This window comes from Colletotrichum fioriniae (assembly GCF_027942845.1).
Source record: "Colletotrichum fioriniae strain IMI 355084 chromosome Unknown scaffold_2, whole genome shotgun sequence".
NCBI lineage: Eukaryota > Fungi > Ascomycota > Sordariomycetes > Glomerellales > Glomerellaceae > Colletotrichum > Colletotrichum fioriniae.
Window position 1 is genome coordinate 702155 of NW_027076838.1, and position 18774 is coordinate 720928.

An 18774-nucleotide genomic window follows, 5' to 3' on the forward strand; every position below is an offset into this window, starting at 1 on the left:
CTGGGACTGCACAACATGGCGATATCTCTGCCTCAGATTGGCTCAACTCTAGTTTGCGCATTCCTTTTGGCGGTTCTGAAGGTTCTTGGCGTTGAGAACAGTGTGGCGTGGATCTTTCGGCTAGCCAGCATAGCTGTGTTTTGGTCAGCATATCTAATTAACAAGTCACAATGACTGCGGTCTACGGGAGAACATGGCGTCGCAATCATTCTATTATAGCAGATACTCGTTCAGAGATGCATCTAGAATCTAGCTACATCGAGCTTTTAGAGCCAATGGAGATGAGGCCATGAACGAAGGTCTTTTAACTCCTTTCTGCTCGTACCTCCAAGTCTCAACAACGATGCTATTTATCAAACCCTAGTTTTCCGGCTTCAAGGTACGCAGAAACTTGTCTGTATCGTGGACATCAAAGTCAAGAGTCCGCTTGGTAGCCCAAGCTTGAAGCTTGCTAAAGTCGGTGCATTGGCGATGCCCAGTCCTGTTAGCCTCAATGTCCATCATCTCTTTACCCTTGATAGTCCCCCCTTCTTTCCAATGATATGTTCCGATCGATGTGTCTGCGTTGCACATGATACCCTGGATCAGCACGTTGAGGCAATGAGCTAGATGCCCGGGCTTGGTCGAATGTCCACTGCCATAGTGATCCATGTATTGGGACTTCCAGGCACTCTTCTGTGGGCCAGTCAGCAACGCGAAAGCGAAGATAATTATGCCATTCGCAGAGAGAAATATAGAAATTCAAGGAAGAAGTCACTTACAACGCAATGCAACATGTGGAAAGACTCCAAATAACCGATATACCCACTTCCGTCTTTGAGAGCAAGCGAGGTCTTTTGCATCCGATTCATCTCGTCTTCAGAGAACCTGAGCATGAATGCTTCACGGCATTTTTTTTTAGGATCTGATGTAGTAAATGCTGAATGATGGCGTTGAACTCACGTTTCTCAAGTTCTTCCCACGCCTTGTCGGCCTCGGGGCCGGGTGGGCCGGTGAGCACGTTATCGGGCAACATAGGGGCTTCCTCCTTGACTGTATAACTAATTGCCATCTGTGCCGGTGCTAGGAGATTCGATATCAGCACCATTGTATTACCCAGGCGAAGGAAAAGCTTCTCACAGTAGGCTTTTTCGAGCACTGCGGCCTCTGGCCCGACATGTTTCCCAACATCACCAATGTTGTAGATGAGGAACGCCACGTTGAATCCCAAGAAGATCACATGGCTGATCCAGAGTCGTCTTCGCCAGCGAGGCTCCGTCAATCGGTCTTGCTGCAGTCTCGATCTCTCAGCCGGGGCTAAGTCGAAACTGGAATCACCACTTTCGCTTGGCAAGAAGGGCTTCGCATCTTCAGATAGAGAAGACATGATGTGAAGATTCCGAAAGTGTGAAATCCTGGGTGTGACAGCAAATAGCCTGTGTAGTGACTCTGGAGTCTGAGATGAGAGAGGAGACTCTGGAGGTTACCGCAAAGACGGAGAGGTCGGTATCAGTCAAGTCAGGCAGAGGAGGCAGGACGAAGACTGTCCAGGCAGTTAGTTGGTCTAGACCGGTTATTGAAGGTGGATTTACCGTTACCTTCCGGCCATACTAGCATCCACCAAACCCACACCCAGGCTTGGAGATCGGAGTAACGGCACGGAGGAGGCAGAATGAATTCTTGGGGACCAGGGTCAAAAATTGACGTTCCATCCGGTGTCAACAAACCTTGGCGTGAGGATACTTCCCGCCCCAGGATCTTGATGTGACGGTCTTCCTAGCTACCCAGCATGGCCACCTGATATCTGACGAACTCTATCTTCCGGGTCTCTCACCTGTTGTAGCATAGACTCTCGCATCCGGTGGGAGCCTTTTTCGCCTACTGATAATTCGACACCAAGGGGCTTTCCTAGAGTACTTTCCAAAGCGAGAGATTCACCAAGTATTCTTGTCTACGCAAAGATTCATGAGCAGTCTGTACATACCGCCAGATATGGCTGGCCGGCCTCGTCCAAGTTTACAATCTTCTCCCTTCCGTGGCAACGCGAACGCTCATACTTTCATTTGACAAACTCGCAAATTCCATACCGACTGCTGTTCCTGCTACTTGCAGCGCACTTGGGAAACAACAACCACGGAAAACATGGCTGCAGCACCTGCAGTCAAGTACAAGCCAGTCTCTGAAGATGGTTTCGAGGACGTGAAAACCGATGACGACCACGAGGACTATCCCTTACATCAGGGGAAATGGAACTCGAGTAAAGGCACATCAAGGCTAAGGAGAGCACTCCAAATACTTGCTTCACTCCTCGTCCTCGCAACTTATACGTGGGCAATACTTTACTATGCCCGTGAAGTCATCTACAAGCCATTCTGCCCTCGACTTACGACACCAGACACGGTACATGTATGGGTATGTTGAACAACTTTGAAGCTCAAGCCATTCTTGAGTTCTTGTCGTTCCTTCTTTTACTGAATAGACCGTCCTTCTCTTCAGGACAAGGTTGAGTTCAGCCCGCAGCTCGTGAATCCAGTTACGCCAGGTCAAGATCACCCACTTCTGGGCAACCCAAGCCCAGATGTAGATGCAAACTGGTCTGCATTGCTTTCAGGTGAGCCCTTTGTGTCGAACGATGTGGAAGCTCGAGACCCAGTCACTAAATCATCGTAGCGTTTGCCAACCGAATCCCGGAATCCGAGGTACACCGACTTGGTATGGAGAAAGATGCGATACCTTTCAACGATGGAGAAGGCGGCTAGTAAGTCGAGCATATAGGGATAGTCGTTTTGTTGGCATTGCAATCTGGCTGACTGCATTGAAGCCTTGGAGGCCTTGCTATGGTGCATAACTTACACTGCATCGTAAGTCTCGATGTCGATTCTCGTTATCTACGCTTTCTGGCGACATTTCAAATGCTAAAGTCTTACGTCTGCGGCAGAACTACTTATACCAGGTTGCGCATAGAGAATACTATTACACTCCCAATACCACAGAGAAGGAGGATGCAACTCAGAAGAGTCATATAGGTCGGTTGAAGTCTTAGGAAGTCTCAGGTCACTGCGCGCCTAATGCTGACTAGAGCGGCATTGGTCGAAAAGTCTGTGAGAGCGTGTAACTGACTCCGATGTCGCCTTAGGACACTGTCTCCATCACATCATGGAATCCGTGAAATGCCAGGCAGACCTCACGCCCGTTCTACTTCACTGGACTCTCCATGATTTCCATTCCGTCATCAACTGGAATGGCGTTGAACGTACTTGTGCCGACTGGTCGCAGTTGATGGACTGGGGTTCGGAGCATTCCGTGAGAAAGTCTACTTCCATATCTCAGTTCACAGGTGAGTTGAGTCTTTATCACGTGGATTCATTGGATTGTTCTTCGCCCCATCATTGAAAGTGGTCAACGGAAATGGCTGATAATGGTTCGTATAGACACAAAGCATCCAATTTACGGTAAGTTCTCACTTTTCTCGGTGTCCAAGCCAATGCTTAGCCCCTCTGCTGTCCCTCAAAATAACTCAGCACTGCATTGACTATTACTTATCACATTGATAGGTAACTTCTTGGATGAACACGGAAAGTTCAGCTGGGTAGATCAAGAGGGAGGTGTTGACTACAAAGAATTTTTCAAAACGCCAGAGTACCAGAAGTGGGCAAAAGAAAAAGGGCTTGCCTCAGGAGAGGCCGCGGCGGAAGAGTATTTAAGGTCGTTCTATATCAAGCCTTAAGATAGAACACAGAGTAGAAGCCTTCCTACGTACTAGTGTCACGGATTCATCTTGAGGCACGCAAGTTGTAGGTACTGTTAGGAGAAGTCTGCTTCATCTATGAGTTGCCTGCCAATATAGAAGGAAAAAGTTGAGTTACATGGAGTCTTCCAATGGAGAATACCTAGTCGAATTCGTCTCCTAGATCAGTTGCATGAACATCAGTTGTCTAAAGTAAATAGACGCGATGCTATTCTGATAGTATCCTATCTAGAAAAAGGTTCTTTCCCGAATAAAGCGAATACCCAAAGTAGGCAGATACCTAGGCAGATCCTCAGTCATCTCTTTGAATGTCCTTATTTCTCGCAACTTCTCCTTTGAGTAGAAAGCCTGAGTTGTACTTGGAGACGTGACATGTGACGCTGTGCCTACTATCAACGTCAAGTCGAAGGAGGAAAGCATTGCACCAACACTAAGATAAACACCTTATTCTGGGATAACTCTATATTTTAGAAGAATGTTGCCGTAATTAAATCGCTGCCTGCTGTTTCAAGCAGACTGACCTTAAGCAACAGGAATCGCCATTCGTCACGTTTTGCGGAGGTAACAGAAGACATGATGAATATGTCGAGGTTCTTTGCTCAGGCGAGAAACTCAAAATGATATCGAAGGCTCTTGGAGACGTTTTCCTGCCGTGATATGTCAGGGTTGGTGACTATCTTACGGCGGTGATAACACCTGTGCTTCCGATCTACCACGGAAAACAAGCTGCAAGCAGTTTACATCAAGAAAACATGGGCGACAGATACGCAGACGCGGTCTCCACGCTTAGATCATTTTGTCTTCGTGAGTAATTGCAACTGCTGCCATGACATCTCGGAAGCTGACGGACCGTGACATAGATCCTCGTCATGGTCAAGAAAGGGCAGTATTAGCAATTTGAAGAGCACTCACACCCAACAAGTTAACAATTACTATTAGAAGGTTTGTAATATAAAAGTAAAAGAATAATGTCCCTGAAGGAGAATGTCTACTCTCCGTAAAGACACAGCGCTACCCTACACTGCCCACATAATGATGCTTCCGCGGACCTCATCAACGTCTGTAACTCCTTTCAAGTTCTGAAGCGGTATTGCAAGCAACACCCATAACTGCCTGATGCAGGACTTCCTAACTATGAATGAGTATAAGGCAACATCCATGAGCTTTGCAACAGGTATAGATGTAGAACAAGAACATCCGACAACCCTTAATACTTACACACCCCCGACAAGCTACCAACCACCAAAGTCGTAAGTCGTAAGAGACTGGCCACAAAACCTACCGTTATAAGGCATACCAAACCAAAACATCTCAAAAACAAACGATACACCGCAGAAAGCCACCCTGTCTGAATGAACCAAGAGCTCAGCCCTGAAACCACGTCATAAAACAAAATCTCTCTCTCCCCGAACAAGTTGCAAAAGCCGCCCACCCTCATCCTATCCGTTTCCTCCCACAATCCGAAGAAAGGAACGCGCCGTCAAGGGAAAAAAAAAACGCTGACGAGTCTGACGAGTCAAAAGAAGAAAACTATGTGCCCCGAGCTTTCTCGAAATCTCTTACACACTCGTCGTGTGCTACCTCAAATGACACGCGGCGCGGCGGCAGTCTCAACACAAAGGCGGGAAAGCAAAGACCACAAGTTCAACACCTCTCAAACCCAAACTCGGCGCCTCATCCCCAATCCATTTCCCTTGTATGGAATGTCAAGCTCGAGAAGAAGAAGAAACGAGGCTGGGGTAGACTGATTAGCGCCTCATCGGGCCTACTTTGAAATCAATCATGTCTTGGCACGTCACACGTCAAAACTTGAGGCATCGGAAGACCGAACACGAAAGACGTGTGTGTACGCAACGGCGATGATCCACAACGGAGTAAGAAGAGGAACCTCCGACACTGGGCCGGATTCTGAATCACCCCGAGGAACGTAGAGAAAAGGGATTCGGCCGAGTATAGACGAACACGTAACGCAGGTGGAAAGACTTCTCTCAAGGGAAACCCGTCTCGAATGTTGGTGAACGAGACACACAGTGGCCTGAACATCCCAAACGGCTGGGATTAACCAGAAACCAGTTGAGGTCACCACCATCACGAACGCCACCGTCTCATGCTCACAAGTCACTCATCAAACGCACAATTACTATGCTCAAAAACGCCTGTCCGAGACAGGGGATTATGGTATCTCGTATGTACAGGCTCCTCTGAAAGCTCAGCCAGGCGTGTACACACCCGCGCAACTCTTGTCTGTCTTGAATCGCAATGTGTTCCCCCCCTCTCCAAACGCCTTGTTCAATGGAGTTCCCAGGCTAGAAATTCCGACCATGGTTAGATCATGAAGCACCCGTTTGTACCCGGATTCTCATGCTATGCAAATGCAGTTTCATGAAACCCCCTGCCTTGGATTAAAAAAAAAAAAAAGACCAGAAACAAAACGAAAAGACCGAAAATTGGTGGGAGAGAGGAAGATGAAGAGTCCTTGGATCATCGAGACAGACATGCTTTGCCCCTTTCTTCAACGTGCGGCGGCTTCCTGCACTGCATCCCGTCAACACCCGCCCATAGTTCCAATCCCCTTTTATAGATGCCCATGGGTGCGAGAAAACGAAGAAACCCGGTGATATGCCAATTGACATGGCCCTTGTCCGTTATCCAACAGTCGAGTAACGTCGGGCAAAAGTCGGCCCTGGAACATTCTCCGGAAATAGAGGCGCCCCTCCTCGTCATTATTAGTGAAGTTGAGTTTTCTTGACCTCCTGCCAACGTCGGTGTGTTTTGGTGTGATCTCGTCGATACGGCTCTTTGGGTGTGACTTCTCACATCACAATGCAATCCTTGTCCTTATCCTTCTCTTCGCCGCCCTTCTTGATTTTTGCACTACGGGGAGGGGCCACTTCCATCGGGGTGCCGCCGCTGACAGCTGCCTGGATAATTGCCAATCGCTGCTTCGCGCGCTCGTCGCCTGCGTCCGCAGCCTTGACATACCAGACGTTGGCCTCCAAGATGTCACGCCGACAGCCGATACCCATCTCTGTGAAGTAGCCCACAGCGTACTGGGCCTTGACGAAACCTACATGAATATGATTAGCCTTATTGCCTCGCTCAGTCGATGTTTCGTAAAAGTCTCTCAACTTACCCATCTCAGCTGAACGGCGAGCCCACTCGTAAGCTTCTTCCTCGTCTTTTTCCAAAATCGGTTCTGCACCGACCATGTACCATGCACAGAGGCCCATCATAGCTCCGGCATGTCCTCGCTCAGCAGCACCAGTGTAGAAGTGCACGCTTAGTGCCGGATCGCGAGGACAGCTGAGCTTTCCATGCTCATATGCCTCGCCCATGCGGAAGTTGGCTTCTGGGTGGCCAAGTTCTGCCGCGGCGGTGAAAAGCTCTGCCGCGTAAACCTCGTCCTTGAAGATGTCGTCGCCGTACCCCGTCTCGTACAGGCAGGCTAGCTGATACGGAGCTGCGCTGTAGACAGCATCAGCAGCCTCTGCTGCAAGCTTCATCCATTTGATGCCCTCGCGATACCGCTTCTCTCCTAAATCCCCTGAGAGACAGGCCTTGCCTAGTCGGGACATTGCGCCCGGATGACGCTTCGACGCAGACATGCGGAGGAACTGGACAGCCTTAGCAGGATCTTTGCGGCAACCCCAACCGAACTCGTAGCATAGCGCCGTGCGGTAAGCAGACTCGGCATGACCATGCTTTGCGGCGAGAACGAAGAGGGGGAATGCTTGGTTATAGTCCTCCTTTCCTTTGCTAAACAGACCAGAGGCGTATCCATCTGCGAGGTAGTATTGGGCAAAGGGGTACCCGCCGCTGGCCAGCTTCTGGAGTATACCCTTAGCCTCTCGCAGGAGGTCGTAGGGAGTCGATGATGCGGAGTTCTTTGGGCTAGAGTTTGCCTTGCGAGGTGCCGGCTCACTAGGGTCCAGGCCTTGTTCTTGAGCGGTAGAGATGAGGAAAACGGCAAAAGAGTACTGGATGGAGAAGTCGTTGGTCTTCTTGACGTTTTGGCGATACATTTCCAGTGTCTTTTGGGCTCCGAGGAGGGAGGCATTGTTACCAACGGCATTGCGCAACTGGTTGTTGTCAAAGCTGATCGGGGCAGGTGCTGGCTGAGGGTACGGCACGTTCAATAGCTCTGCGTATGATGCTGGTCTCGTTTCCGGGGACCTGCGAGTGCCTGATGGCGTCCGCATATGTGATCCCCCAGGCATCAGATTTGGGGATCGTCCTCTGGGGGCATAATCCGAGATGGCAGAGTAGGCCGATGAAGGTCGGGGCATAGAGGTCCTTCTGGTAAACCCGGTAGGCGTCAGATGACGGTTGACGGGGGTCCCGTCAGCGTTGAGGCTTGGGTTCGAAGAGGAACGACGAGCGTCAAGCTCCTGAGGAACACTAGAGACACGCTGAGGAGGGAACTCCTGATGGTGATAGTATTGAAACATTGGGACAGAATTGTTCTCTGGCATGTTGCCCTCCATTATCGAGCTCTCGGGAGACTCATCTTTGTATTCGGATGACTCGTTGACGCCAGAGACAGAGCTCGCGCTTGTCGTCGCAGAGGACTGCGCTGATGCCTGCTGTTGGGCGTTGCTCGAGGTGGTGGTGTTCGATTCCCGACTGTGGCGGTTGGCATCTTGAGCTCTTGTTGCGCTGTGGGCACTAAAGCTATCCGACCCCCGAGTCCCCCGCTTCGACATGTAGCCCTGATCGTGACCATTTTGGTTGGGAGTGAGAGAGCTCGCTGGGCTCAGGTAATCGGATTCGGCAGTGTAGGAATTCGACGTTTTGAGGGGGGGCAGCTTATCTCTGTCATGGCTTTGCATTTGTCGTCCAGCCTGGTCGTAGCCCGAGGTATGCGAAGGAGGGGTAGGGGCGTTGTATTCTCGGGAACGATCAACTGTAGAAAACTCTGCTTGGTAGGGTTGTGCCAGTTCAATGTTGGCATTGGATGGCTGGGCCCAGTTCTCGGCTTGAAAGTTCACTCTGACAGGAGAAGCGGGAGCGTCCCGAATTCTTGCCGACACCGATTTGCGGCCGGCGTCGTCGCCCAAAGTAAGGCGCTCGGGGGAAATGTGCTTTCGAAGATGGTTCGGGCTTGCAGTCGGAGTCATGACGGGCGGTGTCGGAGCCGTCGTGGCTGCCATTGAATCGTCGAAAGCTGGATAGCAGGGTGTCTAAATGTTTTCTTGTCGCAGGAATGTCGATGGTAGCCAGATTTGGTCCAACTATATTATGATTGTTGTGTAAGCCCTACACAACCCTTCTTTTTGTTGACACCCAAAGCTTGTTCTAGGACATGGACAAGGAAGAAGACAAGATTCTGGCCTCGGTGGTCGTGCAAGGTGTTTCTTCGTTGTGAGGGAGGCAAGGGGAAAGGAAGCGGTCGTTGAATGTGGGCTGGCTGTGTTTCTTCCCCGGTGTGCCGGATGGGAACGAATGACAAAGATGCGCGGGGGGCCGACTAAGACGTTGCGTAGATGGACAAAGTAGAAACTGAAGACAAGGAGAAGAAAAAGCAGATTAGCGGGAGCAGCTCCAGGGGAGAAAAATGCCAAACCACCGGCGTGTATGAGTTATTGATCAAGTTGAATACTGGTAGGCATGGAGTTGAGGGTTTGGAAATGGGCCCTTGGCAGCGCAATGCGTCGTGCGTGGCATGCTTGACTTGTTATGTAAGTCAAAGACGGGGGAACCTGGGAGACGAGAGGAAGAGGCGGAGGCAGAGGCAGCAGGCCGAAGCAAAGGAGTACGGAGTAAGGCAGAGGAGCACCTCAGACTCAGAGGATCCCTCCTACCTGAGTTCCCGGGAAAGAAGTCGCCCAGGTGGGCCAAAAGGGCAGCACCAAGCACCAGCATGCAATGGCCGCACCAGCGCCGGGCACAGAGAGAGACAGAGAGAGAGAGAGGGCACCTCAGACTGCGAGAGACAGCCCAGCGCGGATCCCACAAGCACCAGCCCACCATACCCGCTCTCTCTCTCACCCACTCAACCCACTCACCCACCCACACCTAGGGGGGATACACACAAGGTAACCTAGTGGTTTCGTACAGTACTATAGCAGACCAGGACCCTGCTCAGGTTGGACTGGCGTGGGATGGGTGAATGGTGCCTTGCTAGGGGGTGCGCCTACTTCTGTAGCGCCTCGGAGCGAGCAAGAACCATAGGGACACCTACGCCAAAGGAGGCCTAGCCTTGACTGGTCGTGAAAGAGGGAGGGCTGACTGACAAACCAGGCCGTCTAGGTATTGACCAGCCCAGAATTATACGGGAACACGAAGGGGGGAGGACAGGAATAGCACCTCATAGATACGGTCCAGGGTAGGGTAAGGTTGGGTCTGAGAAGGGAACAGACGAGAGAAAGAGATGAAGAACACGTACAGAGTGAGGTAAGGTGTTCCAGAACTATGAGGTGGCAGTCTTAGTAGTGAAAGCTCTTCTATGTCGGAAACTTGACGTCGCCTACGTCACGCCGTTTGAGTTTCTGTGAGAAGTGTTGGTTTGTTTGCTGATGTTTGCCGATGATCTTGGGTCTGAACAAGTACGGATGGAAAGTCAGATGAGTTGGAGAAAAAAGAGATGGCAGCAGATGAGCGATGCCCGAAATTCAGACAATGACAATAGAACGGACAATAGGATGGCGCAGAGGCATGAATAATGTAGTTCAGCTTTGGGCCTTCTTAGCCCGGGACCAACAATTCGTGCAGCAACCTCGGACGGGCACAATGTGAGAGAGTCAGCACAGGGCACGCCGCACTTCTACTTCGCCGCCGAATCGCCTCCCAGGGCTAATACCTCGTGTACTTGGATAGGTTGGAGCAGAGCAAGGTCCAGGGCGGTCGGAAAGGGCGGCCAAAGGGATGCTGCGCAGGAATGAAGAAGGGCAACTGTGATGGAAGAGTAGAAACCCAGCAGAACCGGGTGCTGGGGCATATCAGGGTGTAAAGGGGAGAATGATTAAGATGAGTGGTACCCAAGATGATTGAAAAGATGTCAATCCGTATGTACGGAGTCAACGGAGAGAAACGAAAAGCAACGTCACGCAAGGCAAAGCGAGGAGAAGAAAAGGACGAAGGGCTAGGCAGACAATGAAAGTGAGCCACGATAATGCCAAGCTTCAGAAGCCACAGCTGGAGCTAGAGCTGGAGCTGGAAACTGCAGCTGGAACTGGGGTCGAAGCTGGACCAAATTAGAGTTGGCGACCAAGATGTATCTCAGTAGCCTTGTCGAGAGTGAATACTTCCATTTCCTTTGATTGCGCAATCGAAAAGGAACAAAAGACGACCCTGTGGCTTCGGGAGTAATTACAACGACCACACTCATGACCGTAGTTTGCGGGAACGTCAAGCGATGTGCCCCGCGGTCAGGCACAATGACACGAACGGTGTAAATGGAGTGGCGGTCGAGTATTCAATCGAGAACCCCTCATGCTCTCATTGCCGGAGACAAGACTTGCATTGCGTCTAGTGGCTGCGAGGGAGTAACTCCGACGGCTTCTGGTGTGAACACGAGCCTCCAGACTGATGTGGAAATCCAATTGCCGTTAATTCGCCTTCAGATTCCAATGCAAACATTTGCCTGCCATACACGGGATTTTGACCCGTTGGCTTCTCATACCGCTCGATGGCTCGTGGGTGGTCAATTGCCCAGCCGCGAGAAAGACGCGGCTCTGATGTAATCGATGCGATGGTAGGTACGGAATAAGGTGGTTGGTAACTTCTACTTTAGGTTCAGACTTCAAGATGATGGTCACGTCAGGTGACAACATAAGGTACCCCAAGGACAAGGTACAAATTGTATGCACCGTCGGCGCTGAGATACTTTTATTCTTGATGTCTGATGCTCAGGGCAGTTACGGACGGAATGGGAGTTATCTTCTCTGGATGAAAGTCTCGTCGCACCTTCCTCGACCGACCAGATGGACCGATGCAACCTGCCCCGTGTTGTGCGGCTTGTGCCCGTGTCCAACGTGCAGCTACTGCAGATGCATAGTACGGTCTGCAGCGGCAGCACGAAGAAAACGGAAAGAACGGTCAGGTACCTCACCAAACTAGGAGGTACGGATACGTACCGCGCATTGGGAAAAACGAAAGCAGAAGGCAGCCGCCCTGCAAGCAATTGCAAAGCTTCGGCTTCCTTTCTGTGTATTCCTCTTTTTCTCCTGGGAAGGACCGACCGGAAGGCAGGGCACGGTGTCACCGCCTGGAGACCCCGCGGCTCCCATTTACATCGTCAACTTCCTTCAGAGACCTCGCCAATTCGGATCCACGTTCATCTTTCAAGTTTCGGCACACAGACAGTAGATCCGACCGGAACTCCATCGACATCAATGCCAAGGGTTTCCCACCGACCTTAGACCAACATGGCCGCTCATCTCGCCTCTGTCAAACCTGTCTTGCAACGCTACTACACTTTCATGTCACCTCTGGTCACCGCCCCTCCACAGGACCAGTACGCAAGTCGCTCATGTTCCAATGAGCATACCGCTTGTTCTCGAGCCTTGGGAGACACGGGAATTCAAAACATGCAGGACGATTCTGTTCGCCGAGAGCGTGGAACAACGCAGTGCCATCCTTTCTCCTTCGCCTCCTGCAACTTCTCCTCGAATGAACACCAAAAAAGACTGATACTGGCTCCTCCAACTAACAGCACGTAATCCGGGCTCCATCGCATCGCATCCCTTTTTTCCCTCTACCAGGCCTTCCTGCCTCTCGGCTCGACGCGCGTAGCTAATGAAGCAATGAAATCGTTCGTTTCACCTTGATCCGGAGGGGTGCCCAGTCTGGGCCTTCTCTTCGCCTCACTGTCATTAACGACCTCGCCCAGCCCCCTATTCGCATCGGCACATCTGCCTCGACCAAGCATCCGCTGGGATATCCAAACGTGCGAGGCACGCAAACACCACCCTGAGGCTTGCAAAGATTCTTGTCTCCGAGATCCCTGTCCTCACCTACTGTGACCGTGTGACGGGCATTGGAGACCAGGATCCCGTCACCTTCCCCGCCGCACGACCCTGTGTAAAAGGAAGAACCAAAAGAAGGGACTTCAGGGTAGCCTCCACCATCCAAAGGCCTGCCAGAAGAACGGATCCAACATGATCCCCGCCAGAGAATGGCAGTGAAGTTCGTTCGAGAACCCACTGCCAACACCTCTGAATACAACTAAAAATGGTTAGCTCTTGTGACCGAAGCTACTCCCGCAAGAGATCTGCCTCGCGACAAGGCTCGATACGACGGACTCTTTGCGCATCCCGCAGTTCCCGTGTTCGTTTCGAAACTTTTCTGTGCGCACGCGGTTCCCAACGAGCAGACAGCCTAGCAAAGGTTCACAACTGTCTTTTTGCATTTCGAAGGAACATACTTGGTGGATGAACCTGTTCGGCATCTGATGGTGCACCGCGCATAGTCGTCCAATTTTGGGCGTCTCCAACTCTCCGCTGTTCCATGAATATTCATGTGGGTTCTCCAAAGTTGTCAGCCCCAGCGGTCGAGCGTCCTAGCATGGGTCTGACGGCCGAATCGGCGAGAGTTCTGGGTCTTGGGTAAAGGCCGCGCCAGACGACGACCCTGCAGCTGCTATTGAATAGGTCTGGAAAGGGGAAGCTTTCGGACCAGGTACAACCACTAGTCCAAAGAGAAGGGAACGAAAAACCTCCAACGAGCACGCAAACCAGGCTGACGCAAGAAAATGACAGAATGGCTGCGAGTGTGAACTCAGAAGCGCCGTTGAATCCGCCGCCAGACACGCCTCTTCCCAGTTCTTTGCCGTTTGAACACATCAGTTGTACCTTACCGAGAACAAATCGTCTAAAGCCACTCGGAAAAGGCCTGGGATGGATTCCACCAGGAAAAGCGGGTGGTGCGGTTTTTGCTCGTCATGTGAGGCATCATCCCGCACGATGCTGTCGCTATCGCGAAATCGCATGCAGGGCATGGATGGCCGGCTGACCGCGCCCATCGTACAGGCAAAATAGGTTACCTTCGATCAGCACCGCAAATCCACTGTTGTGCATTGCCAAGTCGACCGAACCCAGTGTTCCCCCGAAGCTGAAAAGCCCCTTTTCAACTTTTCAACAATACTTTACATCCAAAGGCGCTCCACCACTATACGTATTGCTCAATACATAATTATCTCAACATCTAGTGTTGATTGCATAGTCTCGCAACCTCGAATACTGACATTTCAGAGTTGCGCGCTTTTGCTCGTGTATAATATTGCAACTTGGGAACACTCCTGCTTCAGTCCGGGTTCGGTCATGTCGGTCCATGGAACCCCGTCGTCCGTGGGTCCAACATGAAAAGGCAGTGGCCACCACGGCGGACATCGCGGATTGACAACCACGACGTGCGACGCAGCCACTGCAGCTTGTAGTACCAATCATGGACGGTCTTTCTTATTCCCCGCATGGCGCCTGTAGCCTGTATCCGCAGGCCGATTCGATTTGGAAATTAAGGACCCCGGAACCTTGGAGCTGGTTCTGTGAAGTGGCTATTGATTGGCGAGCCTTCTCTGCCGAATGAAAGCGCTCGAAAGTTTCAATTCGTGCAATAGTGGTCGAAATGACAATGTGAAGGCCAGTGACCTCACGACCGTCACGACATTGTCAGAAGGAAGGAGAACCTCGTGATCTCAGTAGCTTTCTAAGCTGGCTTGTAGACAGAACACGATCGAACATATTTGGATCAAACGACAGGTTAGCGATACGGCGGTTCTGAAGAGAACATGACTAATTATGCGGTCAACTTCTGCCTCTGGAGCCTGGTGTGAGTCTCATCAACGTCGTCGATGCTTATTTGGTTGGGCGGTTCTGGCGCCAGGATGAATCAGTTTGCCTTCCCCAATCGGTGTCTCGCCTCAGTATCCGAGATGCATTTTGGGTCAGAAACATCTCGCTCTTCTCCTTTCCTTTTCACGCCCCGAGCATCTATAGTTATAGGTGTCTGGTCTGCCCGGTGCCACCTGCTTGCCAAGCCCGCCAAAAAAAGACCCAACTTACTCCGTACATATCCATACTTTTGGCTGCTTGGTGCAAATAGGTTGGGGTCACTAGCTCAACAGCCTTCACCAGGGCCAAAAATCTTTGGTCAAGGGTAACACTGGCCTGACAGCAGCCTTACGGAAATGACCAAGCATGGAAATAAGCTGGCAAGTGTGCGGAACGCCGTTGAAGCAAATGCTTTTATCCGGTCCACAGCCCTGGTCGCCACAGTCTAAAGGTGCACTTAATGGCAATGAGACCTCCCAGGAGCCGGTGTAACGAAAGAGGAGAGGAAACGAATAGGTACTGCATAACATCAACAACATCTGGAATGCATGCCGAGGTTGATGTTTTGAGATGAGTTAGATTGACACCAGACGAGAATTCATCTGATTTTCACCACGTACAGCTTGTTCTAGACGTCTCCATCACCAAAGAGTCAACAGAGACATACAAGGTGTCCGAGATTTCTTATTCGGCCAGTGGACCTTCACGACGCCAACCCAGAAGAGACCTGCCAACTGTCAGTGTCCAAGCCAAGCAATCAATCCTAGATACAGACGCATATCTGTACGTTCCAACCCTGGGTGATTGCTAAGTACAACACCGAGACCAACTCCGGCAAGTCGCAGAATTGTCACACTGACATCAGCCTGTGCATAGACTACGGGTTACGGATACCTAGAGCTCTATACGAATATAGGACATTTGGCCGCCACTCCGGAAGAGTAAGGTAGAAGACAGTGGGACGCAGAAACGGCGATGTGCGCGGGCTACGTTAGTAAATGTGGATTTGTTGATAATGATGCAGGGCTCCATTCCGAGGGAGGCTCAAAACTAAGTTTCTCGTTCCCAGTGGAGGCGGCACCCAAGCGAAAAGCCAAACAGCGCCGGGGCCGCGGATCAGGATCGTGATTATCGCGTTGCCGCTGTTTTTGGCCAAGGGTATCTATCTGATAACTACACAGTACGATGGCAGCTGCAAGGGCAGCAGATGCTGGAATCGAGCCGATGGGACTGTGGTATGCAGACAATGGAGCTCCTCGACATAGCGCGCTCGTATCCTTATCTAACAACCTACGACGACGAATACCAACCGGACCGACAGGACGGCGGCAAATGCAAAGGTGGAATTCCCATACACCAGTGAAGTGAAGCATTCCTCGGATAGCATCAGAGCTCTTTTAAAACACGACAAACACGATGATGATTCTCGGCCGTGTTATCCGTATATGATCAGCCCACGGCTGGGGTTAGATAACTTGGGTGCAAACTCTAGGTCCTTTGACGGCATTTCAGGCAGCGCTTGACTGCCGATGACAGAGGGATCTCTGTATGCAATTGCGACTGGGGAGAAGGGTTTGATTGTACGCCCAGTATTGGGTTGATTCGTGATCTTTCCGTCTCTTAAGAGAGCAGCAACCAGTTTTGACAATGCCAACACGGCTCTGAGGCTCTAATGCTCTCTACACCCTTTTTTGATGTCGCAAATCTCGGTGCCGGCGGAGAAGGGCAACGTCTCTAACACAGGCGCTAGGAGCGACCAACGGCAATAGAGACTTAGAACACGAGGTGACCAACTTGCCTTATGGGCTGACTAAGAAGGTGCAGGAAACTCGTCCACTTTTTTATGTTGGTAAAACTTCTTCCGGATAAACCGTCCAGGTGTCGCGCCCCTCCGCCATCAGGACCGGCTTGGGCGGAGGTCGGGCGAGGCGCAGGCGCAGGCGCAGGAGCAGGCATACAACGTAGAGTCAAGCTCTGAAATGCAGGTAAGCAAAGACAAACTCCCTTTCGGGTCTGGTGAACATTTCTGAGCTGCTTTGGGGGCGGCTGGCCAGCTGGTCGACTGGGCAACAGGGGCTTGAGCTTGAAAATAGCAACCCTGGTCCTGCATGCTGATCTGGTTTTTAGACTACCTGGTGTGGATAGAGAGGTGCGGATTCAAGCGCGTATCCAGTCAATACATCGTTTGTGAATGGGTGGGAGTGCCCATCAGTTCGTATGGAGCCCGCATTTCATCCGCCACCCCGGGCAATCTTCTATGACGAATTGCAAAGTAGGTGGGCTATGGGATCATGAGCGCAACGATTCTTCTCTTGTAGGAAAGGCCGACGCCGTTGGGCCGTTGCGACGACATGAAGGGGCATGGAAAGATAGCAATGAGTCGGAGTCCGGAGCCGCCAGAGAATATTTAAAAGAAGTCGTTTGCGTGCCAGAGGAATGGCTGACTGGCGCCTCTGTCGTCAATGTTTGGCTTCCATTGTTGTGTATGGGCTCGACTACGTACTGTGAATACTTGAGGCACGTGGGCCACCTTGCGAGGCCGAGGTCCGGATACTTTGATGGTACTTCCGATGTACCCCGTGGGCGAGAAATTGGTGCACCGGTTCTACCGCCCAAGTCCCCCTGTCTCTCCGCTGAGGTATTAATCATGTCGCGCCAAACTCAATCTTTGCCCTTTCCCCGTCGACTGGAAGACCATTCGTGGTCAAGCCGTGCGCAACAACCTCGTGGGGTTCGTGATGCCAACTAGAATGATACTAGACGTCTCCTACGATCAATAAACCTACCCAATGGTGGCAGGCTCATTCAGGGCAGCTCGCGAAAGGGATCACGTCGATATATTTGAAGTAAGGAGTACTCAGTAGTAGCATTGGCAAAGGAGACATAGCCACGCCAGACAGCAACGTAGCAACGCGAGCCAGCCCTCCAGAAAAATCAATAATACGAGAATGGGTGAGGCGAGGGTGCTGGGCCCTGTGGCGGTTTGGAACGCAATGGGACAGCCGGCGCGATCGAGGACAATACCTCGTTCCAAGTGTGCCTTCTATGGCTTGACAAAGTACCAACGGTCCTTGGACTAAGACGGCCTGCTTCACCGGACTCTCTTCTGGTTTCCCCTTTCCTGCTGGACTGGCCTGGGCTGTCCCAGAGTAATTTTTTGTTGCCCACTGCTCGCGCTGATCGCCCATCATTGCCCATCCCTTCCTTCAAGACGTCTTGTGCGTACGTGAGCGAGTCTAGGAGTCTTGGGAAGTGTTGTGTTGTGACTTGTCGTCGGCCGTCGTCCCTCCCGAACATTTCGTCCCTCGCTCGACGCTCAATTTTGCTCCTTTTCCACCTTTCGCTGACCTTACCTTTGGCGCCAACCCCAGTCGTTCTTGGCTTTCGAAATCAGTCGACATTCGGAGGGCGGCTACCTACTCTCGTTTCCGCTCGTCTTGCTTCTGCAGAACCGAGATTCCGGCCTCATTTCCCGGCGATTGAATTTGGCTAATCGGCCTTGCTCTGAGCACTCTTAGTCGCGCTTTTGGCGACAGTTGCATCCTCGTTGCATCCGCCATACTGACGAAAGACTCCGTCCATTTCGATCGTTGCCACCCCAATCTGGCAGACGAAGGAGGCGATTCAAGACGGACTGTGCGCAACATCGCATCTGTTGCCCCGGCCTCCTCGCTCGCTCGTTCCCATCATCCATCGCTCTCTCTCAACAGGTGGCGCGCGCACTTGCCTGCAACCCAGAATTCCACCTGTCCGTACTGTCGCGCAATCAGTTGGTCATTCCTCTCGGGCTTTTCCAATCATCGAATCAGTCGGTCAGCTCTTGGACCACCGGAAAGAAGATCGACGTTGTTGCAATTGTTGCTGCTCAATAGTCGTGTTGGTCGCCATTTGAAACCATCTCTCTATCCCGCTGCACTTGCGACGAAACTTCCATCCGCTCTTTTCGTCCCTCCAATCCATCCAATTCACTACCTGCATAGGGGATAGTCGTCTCGAATTGTTCCATCGATATTTCTTGACACGACTCACCACCAACCACCCCCGGTCCCAAGTAGTTGTGCAAGGTACCGAGTTGGAGCACACAAGCCGTGCGTCAAGTTGCTTAGGGCCACAAAAGCAACAGAAAGACCGGACAAGCACGCATCAACCAGACAAGACGAAAGGACAAAAGAAGAAAAGGCAAAGAAAAAAAAGACCAAAAAGGATCAAGTTCAAGAAAAGAAGGACAGAGGGGACGCAACAAACACCACTCTTTGGACCGTTCATCGCTTGTTGAAG

At 51.4% G+C, this 18774-nt stretch overlaps 1 protein-coding gene across 1 annotated transcript; it reads right to left on the bottom strand.

Moving 5' to 3' along the window:
* Window positions 1–6540: 6540 nt before the first annotated feature.
* On the bottom strand, window positions 6541–8844 carry CHS4 (Chitin synthase 4; the record flags this gene model as incomplete). The annotated part of the gene is made up of 1 exon (XM_065756411.1): window positions 6541–8844. One exon carries the CDS (start codon window positions 8842–8844, stop codon window positions 6541–6543), a length of 2304 nt encoding a protein of 767 aa, XP_065614780.1.
* Between the last annotated feature and the right edge of the window lie 9930 nt (window positions 8845–18774).